The 18,886-nt window shown below is 42.5% G+C and overlaps 1 protein-coding gene across 2 annotated transcripts in view; it reads right to left on the bottom strand.

The window, feature by feature from the left end:
- Positions 1–18,886, bottom strand: part of HUNK (hormonally up-regulated Neu-associated kinase) — a 55,603-nt gene that overhangs the window by 23,299 nt on the left and 13,418 nt on the right. For both annotated transcript variants that reach the window (XM_057410163.1, XM_057410162.1), the window contains exons 2-3: positions 13,383–13,675; positions 3,888–3,943 (exon numbers count right to left, since the gene is read on the bottom strand). In XM_057410163.1, the coding sequence (XP_057266146.1) occupies positions 3,888–3,943; positions 13,383–13,675 (349 nt within the window). The remainder of the gene's footprint in view (positions 1–3,887; positions 3,944–13,382; positions 13,676–18,886) is intronic.

Genomic DNA, 18,886 nt, shown 5'->3' on the forward strand with positions numbered 1-18,886 from the left:
CTGCCTACTTATTGGCAGAAGACTTAAAGTAATGGCCTGTCCTTTAGCTTTTACCCCATGTTAAATTAGGCTGAAATCAGACAGGAGTTCCGCAAGGTATTGGAAGCGCACTGTCAGGGCACCTCCGTTAGCCTTGCTCCTTTACAAAACTAGGCAAAAAAAATTATAATGCCTATGAAAAAAATGCAATTATAAAGATACCTATGTGAGCCGGAGTGCCCAAGTGACTGCACAGTGCTTTCCACTCGACTGGCTGTATCTCCGAGAGCGAGACAAGCACAAGAGACAAGAATCACCACATTTAACATCGAAAGAGGCTCAAAGAGGTTTTGCTGGAGAACACTGTTAAAACAAGGGAGGATCAAGACAATTTCCTTGTCTCTGTTAGAAAACAATTGTGCCTGGACGCTGCTTAATCATCTCTGCTAGATACGTATTATCCCCGGGTCTTATACAAATACCCGAGGATCCATTTATGTAATTAACTTATTTATTAGCTATGGACTGAGATGAGTTATGTCAACTGTAAAATTATTTTTAAAGCTCCTAGAAACAGTATCTCCACACAGTACTATTCATGGCCTTTACCCTACTGTGTCAGACCACTTCAAAATTACTTAACTGTAATATAACATTTTATAACTAAAGTACATAAGGGCTATATTCTGTGAGGGTGTAAATCAGCACCCCTTCATCATTATCATTAGAGGTATACTCCAGTGGAGGTTTTCATTCTCTTACTTTTTTCAGCTCATTCATTTAATCTACGCTGGTATACTCTTTTTTTTCTTCTTCCTAGTGCCTGTTGAAATGCAGAATGCACAGACATGCATACTGGGGACAGGGATTTTATCGCAAAAGAAATGGCAATACTGTTATTAACACTGTGGCAGCACATCGCGATCGCAGTGTGACTTTTATTAAGGATGCACTAATGATCTTGATAAGGATGGTATTACCACCAGCACTGATAATTTCACTGCCATTCCTGCCTCTGTCTGAGGCTTCCTTTCAATAAGCTGAGCTAATTACAGAACCCAGATCAAAGGCCACACTTGGTTTTCCAAAGTAAATATTATGACATGGAAACTCCACCACCCCCACTGTTCGTGCTATCGAAGTATCGCAGTACACTACTCCTCTTTAACGCCTCCGGGAGATCAACATTAAACTATGGATATACACTTATCTCAGAAGCTGTGAGACTTGGAATAGGGAAGGAGCTATTAACAACAGAAGCCTTATAGCACCAAGCTTGTGGATGAGTCCAACCAGAAATGCTCCGCAGAGCTCAGCAGAGCTAGGTATTGGCAGCGTCCTTTTGGTGCCATAGGTCCTTGAGCAGGACACCAAGAACTCTGCACGGCCCACGAGTGACTTTGCACAGCATCTTTTATCAGACCACCGTGGGCTGGTAAGATGAAGAGAAGTGAATTATTTCCAGTTTCCAATCCTGATGTTCTTAGATTTGAGACTTGACAGCTAAGAATAAGTCCACTTAACACAGCAAAAGGAATTTTTCTAATAATGCTATCTAAGAACATACTATAAAACACCTTGTCATGTAGCTAAAAAGAGTAACAAAAACAAAGTGCCATTAAGTGAAGAAAGGGACTCAAGTGATTCAGTTCTCATTGAAATGCACAAACAAGTAGGGACTTTCAGTGTTACTTCCTCATACAGTTTTAATCTTCATTTCACCTTTTCTTTTTCCTTTATGGTGGGTTTTCTTCATTCCACAGTTATTACAAAAGCAACATTATATTAGGTACTACTAGTGTGTTTGCTGCTGCACAAGACACAGAGACCAAGCTCCCACCCTAAAGCAGTTAATGTAAGCTGGGTTTGTAGATGAAAGTGTCTACTCCCGGCAAAGAAAGCAGCACATAATTCCTAAAAACACGTTCTTCGCTCCTGAAGAACCTTCCTGCATAGGATATGTGATGACACAACCGATCCAGCACATTTCTAGGAAGACAGACTACCTAATATGTACTAAGTGCTGAATGAACTGAGTATGGGGACAGGCAGGGAGGTGGAAGAGGAGTAAATTATCTGGTCTATTCCACCAGCAACAGACTGGTGCTGGAAAATTTTCCTTGTCCTGGGAAACCCTGGTGGCAAAGGAAAGCTGTGCGGCAGCTCAACCACTACTGCTATCACCTGTAAACCAGGTGTTGGCGAGGAGAGGTTGCCCAAGGACCTGAGGCTGGTTTCCACAGCCCCTGCCACAGCTTTCCCCACAAGCGCAGCAGATGGAGCATAAAGAACAGAGGAACTGCTTCTTCAGTACGGACAACCAGAGATCACCAGCGTTGCTAGCAAGATATGGCATGAGCTGACTGTGATACTACATCTGTTTTGACTTACAGAAAAATTATTACTAATAAAGCAACCTTTATATTTCTATAACATACCCAGTTGGATGGTGGGATTTCATTACTTTGCTTTAAAATACATACTGTGTGCAATCTGCTTTGCTCAAAACATCAGGTTGCAGACCTGAGGACAACTTATTTCAACCTTAGCAAGGCTATGGAAGATCAAACTGTCTCTTTTCTCTATTCTTCTCACACCACCCACTGTGAGGAGACCTTTCTATGCAACTGAAGCAACTGCAGGAACAGTTCTGAAGTAATTTTTTGGCACGTGAGTTTTAATTGTACATGTATCATCTGATTAGGTCTGGATGTCAAGTTCACATACTGTTCCGTAATCAAACACCCAATAACAGGAAAGTTACAGAAATTCTTTAAACCTATCAGATGTTCATACAGCTCTGTTGCAAACCATCTGGTCTCACTTATATGCTAAATCAAGATAATGGGTGGTATTCATCATTACTGATGAATGATTCATGGTAACATATCAGTATCCTCTTGACCCATAGCTGAGGTAATGCAGAGTTCTCTTTTGCTATTATTTTCCCAGAGTCAGTTGATTCGCTACAGACTAATGACTAAAAGTTGGGGCAATATTTCCAAAGACTGAAATCCCTAAGTTCATTTTGACTATTTCAGATTTCATTAACCATCCTCTTCTTGTTTCTTTGGAGATGCATGTGCTTGATACATCAGAGTGAGCATCCATGTGACCTGAATGTGCAGTGGTTTTCATCACCTTTCAGATCATGAAACCTTTTGAAGAAAGAAAGTCAAGTTTTTAAGTCTGCAGCCACGGATCCTGCTATTGGCAGAAGTGTAGGCATGGAGATAAATATAAACAGATGTTTGGGGTTTATTTTATGAAGGGAATATTTCCTTGTCAATGCCCATATTAACATTGATGGGTGTTACGCAAAGGCAGTGAGACTGTACCCACCGATGACTAATTCAAATGTCTTGCACAGCTTGAATGAATCGTGTGCTGCGTACAACTGATACCCAAATACAATCAAGACTCCATCGTTGATCTTTTTTATTTTTTAACAGCCCTCTAAACCAATTTCATAGTGGGTGCTGGAAGCAAATTTAACGAATATAAATATAGGACCAAATTTTGCCAGCTGCTAAAAATGTGTGCAACTCCCACTGACTTCGGAGGAAGCATATGCATATGGGGGCAGAATTCAACCCTTAGTAAATATGAAATTATTATCAAGATAATAAAATAAATTAGTTCTGTGGTGTCAATTTTTTAATTCTTTACAAAGTTCATGACTTGAATACGAAAGCTGTTCATTAAAAAATGTAGGATTATTCCCATACCCATTTAAAGCTGAATTCTTTGGAACGTTTTTTTCACAAGATGCTGTCAGGAACAGCTTGACTGCTATCTATACTCTCTCAGCTCCTCTCTGCAGCAACATTAGCAGTTGTCACATAGAGGATTAAAAAACCTCTCCTTATAAAACTACCAATTTAAAAAAAATAAAACTGGTTTCATACCAATAAGCTTGATATTGTTGTCTTCATCGAGCAACAGATTTTCTATCTTCAAGTCTCTGAAAGAAATAAAATATTTTGAGTGAGTCTCCAAAATCATGAAGCAGCTTCTCATCACCGTTATCAGTGTATTTACAGGATTCATACATAATTATGTGTATAATGAAAGCAGCACATACAGTTCCCCAATTCAGAGCAGAAAGCCCCATGCATTGTCTCCTCTCCAGAATTATCAGTGCATTCTTCAGGCACAAATTTACTTTATAAACATTTGTCAGTATATCCTGTAATTAACCCGGTTCTTCAAATTTCTCACATACTTAAAATTTTGAAGGAAATCTTAACACACCGGAAACATCTCAAATACGTGGTTTTGGAACTGGAGGTCACTTTCGCACTACTCTTCACAACCAAAGACTCTTCACTGCTCACAGCTGAAGAATAAACCTTCCTTCAAAGAGATATTCATTAGGGGCTGTAGTAATAGGACAAGGGGTAATGGGTTCAAACTTAAACAGGGGAAGTTTAGATTGGAGATAAGGAAGAAGTTCTTTACTGTGAGGGTGGTGAGGAACTGGAATGGGTTCCCCAGGGAAGTTGTGAATGCTTCATCCCTGGCAGTGTTCAAGGCCAGGCTGGACAGAGCCTTGGGTGACATGGTTTAGTGAGAGGTGTCCCTGTTCATGGCAGGGGGGCTGGGACTGGATGATCTTAAGTACTTTCCAACCCTAACTGTTCTATGATTCTATATGATGAGTCATCATCTGTCCTCTGCTATAGTGTACGAGGGAAACCAGAATCAAATTTCTCTGGGGATGAAGCATACAGACTCCTTATAGAGGTGGTCAGCACTGGTACTCCCACATGCTAGAGGTGAAAAATGGGTCTGAGGGATTGAAACGACATCCAGAAGACCACTAACAAAGCTGAGAGAAACAGCCACACAGGGTTTCTGAGTGCCACGTTAGTGATTTCTCCACTGTGCCACCCTGCTTGACCCCACAGAGCCACTGCGCGGATCAGAGCCTGGACCAGTTTCATGAGACAAAGGGTAAAATGAAAGTGGTCTTCTTCTACAGGATGACTGACCCTCTTTCTGAAGTGTACTTCAGAACACTGTTCACTTTATATGTGAACATTCATCACTTAGGAACATGGCTGCACTTTCCTAATGTTGGATACATGTTCTTACCCAAGAAAAACATCCCACAGATCACTCACACACACACACACACAAACCCTACCCCAAACTGTACAAATGAAGTATTAAGTATAATATGAAAAATCATTTAGGTTGCTACACGTCTTCATGACTTCTAGCAGATGGCCATGTCTTTATCACAAGAATTCTTCCCCCACCCAGACATAAAATATTTCTGACAATGAATGTGCTGGAGTATCAATAACTCAGGCTAGAAGCAGTGATGCTTCTCCCAGCAAGCTTTCGAAAAATCTGGATAATAGAGCCATCGGCTATAATTATGGGAAGTCAGTGACATCCATGGTATTTTGCCTTTGTAAGGCAAACGGAGTAATGAAGAATGCCCCTATTACAGATGAAGATATAAAACTTAATAAAATAAGACAAGTAAACCAATCAAACCAGAGTACTTCCACAAGAAAAGATAGGGGAAAGAAAGAAAAACAGCTGTGATCAACTCCAAGCCTTTTTTTAAAGGTTCTTCTCTGTTTCATCTTATGCTCATGCCTTTCAAATAAACCTGAGGCAGACGACCACTTGCAGGTAGCATGCCACTCACTTCATCACAACAACCACAAGGACCTCTCCAAACAGATGCTTCTACATGCCAGTGAACATTTCATGCAGATTTTCCTTGCTTCTCATGGGGAAAGAAATAGGGGAATTACTCTGTAAATCTGGCACAGGAGAATACTTTGCAAATTTCAGGTACCCAGGGGCAATATCCAGGCTTTCCTAGAGCGTTCACCTGAACACATCTTAAGGAGAGGAATGCCTTCTACACCAGTCCTCCAATTGGAGAGGACACGTAACTCAGACAATAAAGCCTCAGAGGCAGGAGGGAGGAGGGGATCATGTTCCCTCCTCTGGCAAGAACCCAGTGTGTTGACTCAAGGAAACCAGGCACATTAAAAGTGACAGCTAATTTTAAATACCATGGCAGAGATGCAGCCACATAGAATCATAGAATAGTTAGGGTTGGAAAGGACCTTAAGATCATTTAGTTCCAACCCCCCTGCCATGGGCAGGGACACCTCACACTAAACCATCTCACCCAAGGCTTCGTCCAACTTGGCCCTGAATACTGTCAGGGATGGAGCATTCACAACCTCCCCAGGCAACCCATTCCAGTGCCTCATCACCCTCACAGGAAAGAATTTCCTCCTTACATCCAATCTAAACTTCCCCTGTTTAAGTTTCAACCCCTTACCCCTTGTGCTATCACTACAGTCCCTAATGAAGAGTCCCTCCCCAGCATCCCTACAGGCCCCCTTCAGATACTGGAAGGCTGCTATGAGGTCTCCATGCAGCCTTCTCTTCTCCAGGCTGAACAGCCCCAACTTCCTCAGCCTATCTTCATACAGGAGGTGCTCCAGTCCCCTGATCATCCTCGTGGCCCTTCTCTGAACTTGTTCCAACAGTTCCATGTCCTTTTAATGTTGAGGACACCAGAACTGCACACAATACTCCAGGTGAGGTCTCACAAGAGCAGAGTAGAGGGACAGGATCACCTCCTTCGACCTGCTGGTCACGCTCCTTTTGATGCAGCCCAGGATACGGTTGGCTTTCTGGGCTGCAAGGGGACACCGAAGCCGGCTCACGTTCATTTTCTCATCAACCAGCACCCCAAAGTCCTTCTCTGCAGGGCTGCTCTGAATCTCTTCTCTGCCCAACCTGTAGCTGTGCCTGGGATTGCTCTGACCCAGGTGGCCATGTTTTTACAAACACACAGCTGACAAACAGCCCACTCTCCAGCCCTGCTCCCACAGCAATGGTGAGCACCAGCTCAGGGCTGTGCATCCCATGAGCCCCGTTGGGATCCACGGTGTCCCTCTCCTCATCCACAGGAGACTCCATGAGCCCTGCATCCTCCAAAAGGAGCTTCCCTTGTAAGGCAACCACTGCTGCTGAGAAATGGCTTCACACAAGGAGGCCATGTCCTGCCAGATGGATCCAGACCAATCCACTTCTGCTTCCCTCTACTGCCAAAAAAGGGCTTATTTCTTCACATCTCACGTCTTTATTGCTTGCAGGTGGAGGTTTTCACAGACCGTGCAATCAGCCTCTAGAAAGATATCGGGGCCGGGAATTTAACAGGAGAGACTGCCAAAACAAACAGTATAGGGAAGAAGGAAAAAACCCAAACCAACCAACAAAAAAACCCAAACATAAAAAACAAAACTAAACTGAAAACAACAGAAGCACATGGAGCTCTGGTTCAGGTCATACACTGCAAAACTCAATACAACGTCTCTAAGTAAGGAGAAGGACCATTTGGAAGCTCAGAGTAAACATTAGCTAAGAAGAGGTAAGACTTTAGAAATAAAGGCAAGGGAAGGAAAAGATGATAACTGTAAGCTGAGGATAAAAGACCTGCAGGCAACTAGAATAATAAATGAGTGACAAGGGCTAAACATCAACAGAAGACATTTAAAAGGATTCAAGGTTACCAAACCCTAAAGCTAAAGGTAAATATTACAGGGCATTTTAAAGCTATCGGAGGGAAAAACTAAAAATTTAAATGTAGCACCAGTACAGAGTACAATCAGACCTGGTTAATTAAAGATGTTTACCCATATGTCTGTTCTCATGAGATTTGCTGGGAAGTGGTAACTGAGCTAATAGTCCATACGCATCATATTTTGTCAAACCATGTAAATGTGAAAGCCCTCTCGAGTGTGACACTGGAGCAAGACAACAGGTTTTACTCCTTGATACAAACTAACCAGAAGATTTCATTTGAACCAGCTTTAGAAATCTAAAGCGAAAGCATGAGAAACCAAACCAAAAATCCCCAGACTAAGCTATAGTTGGTGCACTGCTGCTGTGCAGATGTGTACGTGTAGACAGGCACTGGACAGGACACCCAGGCAGCCCAAACCCCTGCAGCACGCAGAGGTGGCAGGACGGCAGAAGTGCAAATAGAGCCTGTGTGTCTGGACAAGATCGGTGGCCTCAGGACAGAAGGGTTATTCAGTGAATACTTTAGGTGACTTTAATGATGCACCAGATTACCCACTATTTCTTTTTGACACAAAGCGCAGCAGTACAATCCAATTATACCTGCTTTAGGCTTACCCTGCAGACAGGACTGATTTCCCTAAACTTCCGAAATACTTTGTCAATTTTGTCCAATTCAAATGTTGTTTTTACAAAGAGGCTTATCTCAGCTGCTGCTGTTTGAATATTTACATTAATTCATTGAAATGGAAAAAGTAGTGCATTGAACCTTAAAGTGCTAGGGAACCCTGAATTTCATGTACTATATTATAAATTCTTTAACAAATAAAAGCAAATCTTATGTATTTTAGTCAGTGGAGTTTTTTGAACATTTTTAATAGCTGTATACTGCAGGGAAGAATTACCAAGGAAGAATTACTGCAAGGAAGAGTTATCAGCTGCAGAAACACAGTTGCTGGAGACCTTCAGTTTCCCTCCTTGAAGTAAATCTGATCTTTTTCCTTACTGTCGCAGCTCCTCAAAAACTAGGCCTAAACGGGTTTTTCTTTCCCTTTAAGCAAATTTTTGGCATTCACTGCTGAAAAACTTCAAAATAGCCTCAGTAATTAAATAGTACAGGAGCACAAATTTTACCTTTTCTTGAGGAGTCAGTTTCATGATGCTGAGAGTGTCTAGCTATGGTACAAGTTAGGCAAATCTGTGAATAATGAAATCACTCAAGAAAGACCAAGCTGCATGACCACAATGTGGAGGATCAGCATATATTTATGCCTTGTCAGCTTGTGAAACTAGCAGCATACAGTCTACTTGAAAATAAGCCTTTTTCATCAGATGGTTTGTTTGGGAGTTTGTTCTGCTGTCGATGGAGCTGATCTGTCTCTGGCTTCGCTTGGAGATTCACAGACCACTTTGGAAACCCCAAGTCCAGCCAGTGCCTCCACCAAGCAACATAAGCCTGCTCCACTGAGCAAGCTACCCCAGGCTTCAGCTGCAGGCTCAGTGTGCTTTTGAAAGCAGCTTATGGGGTGCCATTGCAGCCATCAGACCGCAAAATCGAAGTTTTTGCATTTTGCACTTCATTTCTTGTCTGGGGGAGGAGGGATGAGCAGGAAGGTTTTACCAGCAAGCAGCTGCAAAGCAGCCGTTGTCAGCTGCTGTCTCCTGCATATTATTTTTAATCAGAACAGCACCACAAAAAAAAAAAAAAAAAAAAAATCACTAAATCACTCCTTAGCTACCCAACCTGCAAGGCACTTTCCAGCTCCATGCAAAAGCCGGGGGTGAGTTGGTATGGTTGCAGAGATTTGGGTTCATCATCATGTCAATATACACTTCAAAGGCTTTGTTATCAAAATATTAGTTATTGAGTCTGATTCTTCTATCAGTCACAATGTCACTGAATTCAATGCAATTGCCTCTGTAAAAGAACAATTCAGTCTATTGTCTTCACTAAAATGATGTTTAGTTTGTTTACAGCAGAGTATGCCAAGAGAATGCCCAAAGGTAATTTTGAAATCTAACATAAAATAGAAAGCAAACCAGCTCTGCACTTCAAAAAAGAGACTTTATTCTGTAGGGCAGGATCTGTCATAAATATGGCATCAGCAGGCAGACTACTGGCACTTAAAATTGATAGGATGGAAGTGATCAAAGCCCACATGACAAAGTAGTGGGTACCAAAGCAGGAACCCTGTAGGACCCCGAGCAACTGGATCGTACGGCAGCACCTATCTCTGTTTGGGAAAGAGATCATGGGGAAATACATTAACTCTGCTCAAAACCTGTGGGGTTTTTCGTGTCTTTCAAAAGACCTGATCTGCTTTTAATTACAAAATGGCAGTGGAAGGTACAAATATGCTGCCATGAAGGCAGAAAAAGGGGGAATATAGAAAGCTATCTTTGCTACCAATACATTATTAAATTCTTTTCTTTGACATCCTGACAGTAATTGCACTGAATGGGATTGAATTTTGTTAAAATTACTTTAAAAGGGTTGTTGAGAATTTCCTGTGGGATGCAGTGGCAAGCACCAAGGCTTTCACTTAATTTTCTCTGTTGTCCTTACACTCCCAAGGGGCTTATTGTTCATCCCGCTTTTTGACAGCATGAAGGCCTATGCAGGCCTATGTAAACACTCTCTGAAAAGCAAAAGCTTCACCAGATACTGCCATTTGGGTTTGTTTTCCTCTGTCAGAGGGAAAGATAAATATTCCTACCTGATTCACAGCTGAGCTTGTTGCAAGTATATTTTTAGCAACCAAGCAGCTTTCCTGATAGAAGGAATGAAACACAAATGAATACATGAAATCATATATAGAATAGTTACTTTTTCTTTTTACAGTGAGCAGCCAAGGAGCTCTGAAGCCTGGAGACCCCTCACTGAAGATGTAGCTCCTGCACTTGGGAACTTGCAGTGGTTCATCCATCATAGCAGATAAAATATTTACAATTTAAAATACATCTATACAGTCAAACATCAGTTGTTTTTTTTTAACCTCTCTAAATAAAATGAGGTTTCTTGAAGGTTTGGTTTGTTGTTTGGGTATTTTTTTATTTTAGGCTGTTAACACATGGGTGTTTCTTAACAGAATCATTTCCATTGAGTTCTGTGTCCCAGCTCTTCTCCAAGTATCAGAGGGCTTTTCTACCATGCCAAGTCTTAACAGTACATCATGAAGCTCACCAAGTTATGTTCATCAAATAACGTAAGCAAATTTCATGCAACTTACTTCATCTGGCTTTTTTTTAACCTGAGTTATAGAATAGGGTTAAGTCATCTATATTATTCCCTGAATAATGCAGACAAAGCCAGTAATTTTTTGCAATAAAATAGTCAGTGAACATTTTTCAATGTTCTGCCTCATTCGATGTGAATGATGAAAGCATCTGGAGAGAGACAAACAGCAGAACACTTTCTGGCCTAGGATGCCATGTTTTGTTTCACACTCACTGAATGCAAACACCCACAGATCACCACACAGATGAAAGTGCTGTTATTTTTACCTGCTTTAAAAATAACAACATAAATGACAACAGAACATTGCCATTTCATCCAGGGTGAGAATGAATCAGACTTATGCACTATTTTTTCTCCCTTTCAGTCTGTTTTTAGAGTTGCCACAGTCAAAAGCCTAGGATGCTGAAGGATAACTCCTGGGGTAACTATTATTCTCTCTCCCTCTTTTGCGCACAGAGAGCTAGGAGAATAAATCTGGACCACATCACGAGTAATCTTCCTGCATCTCTACAATGCTCTACATACTTTGTTTGCAGAGTAAGTCAAGACATTCAAGAGTTAAACCAGAGAAAATACTTGCAGATATACTGCCTGTGAGCTTGTCAAATTTTATCAGTTTGAGCAGGATTGGACCTACTCATTATCCAGACAGAAGACTCACAAAAAGAAGCTCTGTGCCGTGCTGTGATTTGAGAAATAGAGTAGATGGAGTACTCTGCCTTTGGGGTAAGGATTAATCCACTGCCATGGGGCTGGACAGACAGATTTCAGCTGCCAGATGCAGCAGAGCATGTCAGTATTTCCAGGGCTGCTTCTTCCCTCACGCTTCAGTCTCTGCGAGCTATGCTGTTCACAGGGACAGCAGAGAGAAAGAAGGGTGAGGGCCAAAATGGCTGTGAGCTTGCAGCATCTGTATGGAAACTCAAGTTCCTTGGCCTCACATTCTCTGTGGATCCCAAAGCCCTGCCTTCTTCCCATCACAGTGATCTGTTGATTCTATCTTGTACCTAGTGAACAAGCTGGTTTTGTACAAAAGGTGGGTTTGAATCTTCTCTGAAAAAGAAGGGAATCAAAGCCAAGCCTACAGCCCCCCCATCTGCAGCCACTATGCAGAAGGTAAATTTTTCAGGGAGAGGAACTGCTGCTGCTGAACTCAATATTGCTGTTAAAAGCTAAACATGTTCATCTGTTCCTGCCAGGTTTTTCTCTGCCCATCTCAGAAACTTTGACCCTTTTCCTTCCTCTCTCTCTGTACATACCGAATATCAATTGATCCCTTAAAGCAGTAAGTAGGCTTCTTCCTTTTCCATGCTCTGAACTGCGGGGTTAATAATTTAAAGAGGTCAGCAGGTCAGTTGTTAAAAGCAAACCTGCAGAATAGACCTGGCTGCTCAAACATTTGTTACAGTGGTACCAGAAATTTAGCTTGATATAAGGCCTTGGTACACCTGATGCTGTATACCTATCCCTAATGGATCACAGGGAAGACGCAGTCAGATTTAAGACAAAAAAAAGCAGTTTTCAGAACACATGGACTTCCACCAAGCCAGATACATCCAACAGCGTTGCACAGTGGTAGGTAGCTTAGCACACAGCTGGGCACAGCTGGAGGAGCTGGCTGTGGGCTGCCTTCAGGCAGTTTGCCAGCCGCCTGCACAGCAGCCCTGTGGAAGGGTATATACAACAGATATATATCTTCCACAGTCAGTGGAGCCAAGAAAATTAAGACCCATACTCTCAAAGTATTCACGTGTCTTAACTCCTACGACATGCCTACATAACCTAAGAGGATGGGACGTACACAAATTGCTCAGCATCGGATGGGAAGTATGTGGAACTTCAGACTTAACACCAGTTGGCCCAAATTTAGAAAGCAGAGCCTCTTTCTTGGACAATACCCTAAGAAGAGAAGAGGAGACATACTGGGACCAATGGTCCACCCAGCCCACCATCCTCCTGTCTTCACAGCAGCCAAGAGCTCCTAAGAGGAGAAAGGTACAAGGACAGGAAATCACATGTGATGCCTTAACCTTTGAGGTGAACTGAATGGTTGCACAGTCTGCTTTGTACTTCACAGTCCTCAAGCTTGCAAGGTCCTGTCAGGCAATATAACAAATGGAAAGAGAAGCAGAAGCAAGGGACTTCCACGGTCCCATTCAGGCCTCATCCCAGCTGCGTCACTACAAGGCTTTAGGCAAATCAGTTCACATCTCTACACCGCTGTATTAAACCGCCAAAACAACAGACACAACCACCTCCTCAAAGAAATAGTGAAATGATTCATCAGTTAATGTTGGTACAAAGCCTTGACACAGCAAAATAGTGAGAGACCTCTACTTTAGTAAAGTACAGGCTTATTTTTAAGGACATGGAGTCAGCATGGCCTATCATGTGCTTGCCTGAAGCTACACACTTACTAAAGTGCCTTCTGCAGATACTTTCTAACATCTAAATTATGGGCATCTAAACAATATCATGAAGATTTACCAAAAAAGCTGTCAGGAATATGTTTTTATAAGGAACCCTCCTTACCATAAAATAAATGCCAAAATACCACTTGGAGGCTCCAAGATTTACCAGAGACAGTTTTTAAAGTTACCTGTGAACTACTCCTGCCCGGTGCAGATGTTCAACTGCCAGGATAAGCTGCCGAATATATTTGCGTGCTTCGTGCTCCTCAAGTCTCTTTTTCTCGTAGATCTTGTGCATCAGGTTGCCACCAGGACACAGCTCCATGACAAGGTAGTAGCTGTTTTCAGTTTCCAGTATATCCAGCAGCTGAGCAATATTGGGGTGGCGAATCATTTGCTGGATCTGCCCTTCCCGTCGCAGATTCTTGGTGACATAGGTGTCTTTTTTGGCTCTCTTCTTGTCAATTACTTTCACTGCCACCTAACGTAAAAATAGAGGAGAGGGGGTTCTTAGCAGTCATGCAGATGATTTATTGCATTAACCTTGTATTTAAAAAAAGTCAAAAGGATGTCAGTCTCAACTGATACACCATGATTTCAGGCACAACTGCCCACATCACAGAGAGAAGTAGCTGTTTTTCCAACCCCACTGACAGTTTCTTTCTTTCTTCCTTCGTACAATGACAGACAAAAGTTATTGCAAGGAAATAGGTAACAAAGAAGAGGAAACAATTTCATTATCCATACCCAAACTCTTAGCACACTTAATGCTGGGCATTTATTTAATCTGTTTTCCCAGAAAGTCTTCAGGCTGGTGTTTACAAGTTTTAAGTGTCATTTTTGGCATTTCCCGAGTTTGGATATATGACTTCAGATGATACACTTCCATGGCAAGTTTCTTAAAACTATAGCCAAGTGTTAGTTTTGCATGATTAAACAGAATAAAAACATACTGCAAAAGGCAAAATAATTTTGGTACCACTCTCTTGGCACATCCCCCCCCCCCCCCCCCCCCCCCCTTTAAAATGTATGTGAAAGATGATCCCCTTGTGGCTTCTAGAGCTAAGCATCTCTGCTAAAACTCTGTTTTTCTAATGCAAGTTCTCAGTGGCACACCTGCTCACAGCTCTACAAGTCAACTGAAGCCTATCACCAAAGTATATAATACAACTACGGAGGCTCTGTACCACAGTCCACAACACAGCACATGCTACTGCCTATCCAAGTGTTTTCCTTCTCATTGCTGGTGCAGAGCGCCACATGAGAACAAAAGGTTGGGACTGGCTAGGATATTGCTCTGTTCTATGCCTAAAAGGATCTGATTCCTTTCATTGTTTCAAAGGATTCACTAAATAGCCACAATAAAAGTATCTATCTTCCTTTTTCTGCCTCAAATTTATAGACATTTATTTATTTATTTATTGGGATCTCTTATTTAGATTGGGTGCTGCAGACTTCCAGGTCATCTGCACCAGACAAAGACTTAACAGCTTGTGCCAAGATGAGCAACAAAAGGCATCATGAAATCCTCTTCCCAGGCTCCTCATTTCCTCAGAGCTCTACAACAAAGGAAGTCCTTCACTGCATGCACTCAGACCCTGCAGCTCACCCATCATTACCCAAGCGACAGCTGCTTGCTTGTCAGGATGAGGGGGGGAAACACTGTGCTTGGTATTCCTGCATGACACTGAATTTTACATGATGTGGAACGATCTTGTTTGCATGGGAACAGGTCCAACAAAACACACAGAAAATGCTGTATCTGCCCCCAGACTGAGGCACAAAGATGCTGTATCCGCATCTTTGCTATCTGTCTTGATTTGGCCTTGGAGGATACCCCACATTACCTTACTACTACAGTGAGAAGGAATAACAAATGTGGGGAAAACCTCAAGAGTTTTATTTATGCTAGTCTTAACACCCAGGCAACACAAGAGGCTTTCCTCCATCTCCAGCTTGTACAACATCCCTCCTCACTGCTGATGAAGTAATACTCACAGCAAACTACATCACGACAGTCAATAGCACTGGGGCTGGTGAGCTTTGGCAACAAGAAGACAAACTTACTCATGGAATCACAGAATGGGTGAGGCTGGAAGGCACGACAGGAGGACATTTAGTCCAACCTCCCTGCTTAAGCAGGGTCACCTAAAGCACATTACTCAGGATTGTGTCCAGATGGCTCTTGAGTATCTCCCAGGAAGGAGACCCCACAACCTTTCTGGGCAACCTATTCCAATGCTCCTTCCCACTCACAGTAAAGAAGTTCTTCCTCACATTCAGGTGGAACTGCCCATGTTTTAGTTTATGCCCACTGCCTCTCATCCTACTACCTGGCACCAGTGAAAAGAGTCTGGTCCCATCCTCTTCACACCCTCCCTTTGGATACTTATAAACATTGATCAGATCCCCTGAGCCTTCTCTTCTCTAGGCTGAACAGACCCAGCTCCATCAGCCTTTCCTCACAGCAGAGATGCTTCAGACCCTTAATCATTCTAGTAGCCCTTCACTGGACTTGCTCCCGGAGCTCCATGTCTCTCTTGTACATATCTGGACACCTTCCTAGCTTGAGAAAGTGCCAAGCACACATGAAACACATGACAACTGCCAGTCCAAGTACCCTTACCTTTATTTTTTTATGCAAGCAAAGGAAAGGTTAAATTAGTGAGCATTTTGGTTTTCCTTTGGAGAACAAAAGCCACAAAAAATATGGTCTGGAAATATGGCAACAAAAATAGATCCATACCCTTTGACACAAACGCCTTGAATCAAAGTCAAGTTTTATCAGCAGTGGAATTGAAGAACAAAACTAGAGGAGTTGGGCTTCACAGTCTCTCCCAAGAGCCAGAAGTCAGTATCGCTGAGCACGTTATTAGCTGGACAAATTTCTGCTGCTAACAGATCATTCTGATGAAATACCCTTGATAAAGAAACACGGCTGAACACCACACAGGAGACAGCTGCCTGCGTGAAGCCCAGAGCAGCATCAGGACCATAAACACCTGGAAGCCGCATTCCTGACTAGTCATATTAAAGAAAGATTATTTAGTTGTAAGATAAGACAACAAGTAAATCAGAGCTTAACTTCACTATTTTTGAAAGCCTCAGGTGATTCACCAAGGGAACAGTCTTAAATTAGTATGTTCTTCCATCTAATGAGATGGAACTGAGAAACAAAGGCGTGCATGGACTATTTAGACTGCAAATCACAGAAGTTATTCTGGTGATGTCAAACAAATTCATGGGTTACAGAAACATGAGATGCCAGATTGTTTGCTGGCAGCACAACACTATCTCTGCAAGAACTAAATAAAGATTATATACATATAAATATATACATAAAAACACTGATATTTTCCACAGCTGCAGGATACAAAACATGGGTTATTAACAGTACGGAGCAGTAATGTGTTATCCGTATCGGTAAGTTATCCTCCCCAATTCATTGACTGAAAAAAAGCATATTAATACATGTGTCCACATCTGCTGCCTAGGCTGAGCACAGCTGTGAAGACGGAGGCAGCCACCTGAACGGAGGAGACAAGACCGAGCTATGTGACTACTTGATGACTTTTTCACTATCATGAAGAATTAGTTTTCTATGCCTTAAGAACAACTTTTCTCCTTGATTTTGACAGATACTTGATCAGGCACCCTACCTATGCCACCTGACAAGCAAGGCTGCTTTCAGACCCACCCTTCACTCCGAGGTACCTTTCCCTCTTCAAGGCCCTTTGCATCAGGTCCAAAAGATCCACCAAAGCCGACAGAGCTGACAAAGGTAGAAACAGCAGTCTTGTTTCAGCAACAGTTTTTCACACGGGAAAGAGAAGAGTAAAACTTTGGCAGATTTTCATCTCCCACACAGGGCAGGAAACTGTGGTGTGATAATTCTCGCTCCTGGGACAGACGTGCATGGGACCTTGCGTCCTCTCCTAGGTCTGTGCTGTAGCGCAGGGCACCTAGGAAATATCTCAAGACAGATGGCCTTCCCTCCCCATCTCAGGGACTACTCCAAAAGCCACTGTCTTTAAAAGATCTCTCTGTATCTAAAGATAAAACACTGTAGTTGACCCAAACACAGAAGCAGTCTATTAACTTTTATATGGATGTTCTCCATAATACCTTCTAGCTTTTGTTCCTCTCTGTGTCTCCCAGGTGTTCTTCCTTACTACTCCTTTCACTTACTTCTCCTGTCTGCCTAGTCAATGCCCTTTCCTTTGCACCACAGTTCTTCTTGCTCCTGCGGAATCACTTTGCTTTCCTAAATGAAATGCATCCCATGGTACAAGGGCCATGGCAAAGGGGTGAGCACTCTCAGGCAGAGCTCCTGTGGGGTTTTCTCACTGCTAGTTTCGGTTTCTTGGGTCTTCCTCTGATTTACAGTTTACTGAGGCATAGAAGAAATCTAGGGATCAAGCTGTACTCAATTACTCCAGGGTTGACTTACCTAAATATCCCTGATTTTGAGTTTATCCAGAGTTAGACCAAGCTAAGTGAGGACCGAATGTGCCCAAACGCATTTAATATACACAACCTCCTGTATGGTGTAGATGTGTGTGCATACACCTGGAAATTTCACTCATGCTAAAGGAAAGAAGCATTCAGTAGAGAAAATAGTGTAGATGTTAGATAACCATAAAATAAACACATTTGAGCTTTCATAGCCTACTCAAGACACACTAATTATTCAGGTTTGCTCTCCGAAGTTCCAAGAAGGGACTTCATGCCTATCTCCTCATCTGAATCTTGGGTCAATATTGGTGTAGAAATAAAAGGTAAATGCTAAAGCAAGTAATTACTCTGAATATGTAGCAACAGTGGCACTTGACATTCAACACTGGCTAAACCTTTGTGTGTCAAGAAATAAACGTTTGGGTTGTTCTGTGTTACAAGATAAAAAGATGAGTAATAGGCCATATTTTTGGTTCCCAAGTCCTAGAATTACACAGTTGGAATGAATTACTTTCCTGAAGTTTATGGTGTGACACATCATATGAGCAATTGCTGCTTCTCTTGATTGTCACACTAAAATAGTTCAGGTTGGGCTAAAGTGTACTGAAGCGGAGGTGAGGCGGGAGTCTTCTCCACATAAGAGGAGATGGTGACACTGCTCACAGCTAAAACATCATCAGCAAATACAGGCACGTGTCATCACCCAAACAAAGGCACGTGTTTGACACACACAGGCAGGGGATTTTTGCCAGCTAGTGTTTTAGGAGGGTTTGCGAATCTGCAAGAGAAGGCGGAGGGGTGGAGCTGACTGGCACCAAACTGCACAAAAACATCACAGTGAGGCCCTGAGAAAAAGCAAGAAGAGACAGTTTAAAGGGCCAGCTATTGCCTGGAGAAAGCTGAGAGGCAGGGTTTCGGTTGCTAGATCACTGCTACATCCAGAGAAAACACATTCTGCATCCTCTTTGTGAGCAGTCAGGCCTTGACATGGGAAACTGCAGCAAAGCGTGGAAGATTGCTCACACAAAACCTGAGCATGCCTCAGCATAGTGCCCGTATGTCCATGCAATAGGCACATTTCAAGTGAGGCAGCTCCTCAGATTTGTGCCCCAACAAAATGCTGAGCCCCTGGAGCTGGCAACAGCTCTGCTGCACAGGCAGGAGGAACCTCCAGGTGGTTCTGCATAGTGGCCACAAGTCGGTCATCTTCTCCCCATCTTATTCTGCTGGCTATTTA

This window comes from Pezoporus wallicus, unplaced genomic scaffold, assembly GCF_028554395.1.
Source record: "Pezoporus wallicus isolate ANWC-B61680 ecotype Strahan unplaced genomic scaffold, APGP_CSIRO_Pwel_v1 contig_7011, whole genome shotgun sequence".
NCBI lineage: Eukaryota > Metazoa > Chordata > Aves > Psittaciformes > Psittacidae > Pezoporus > Pezoporus wallicus.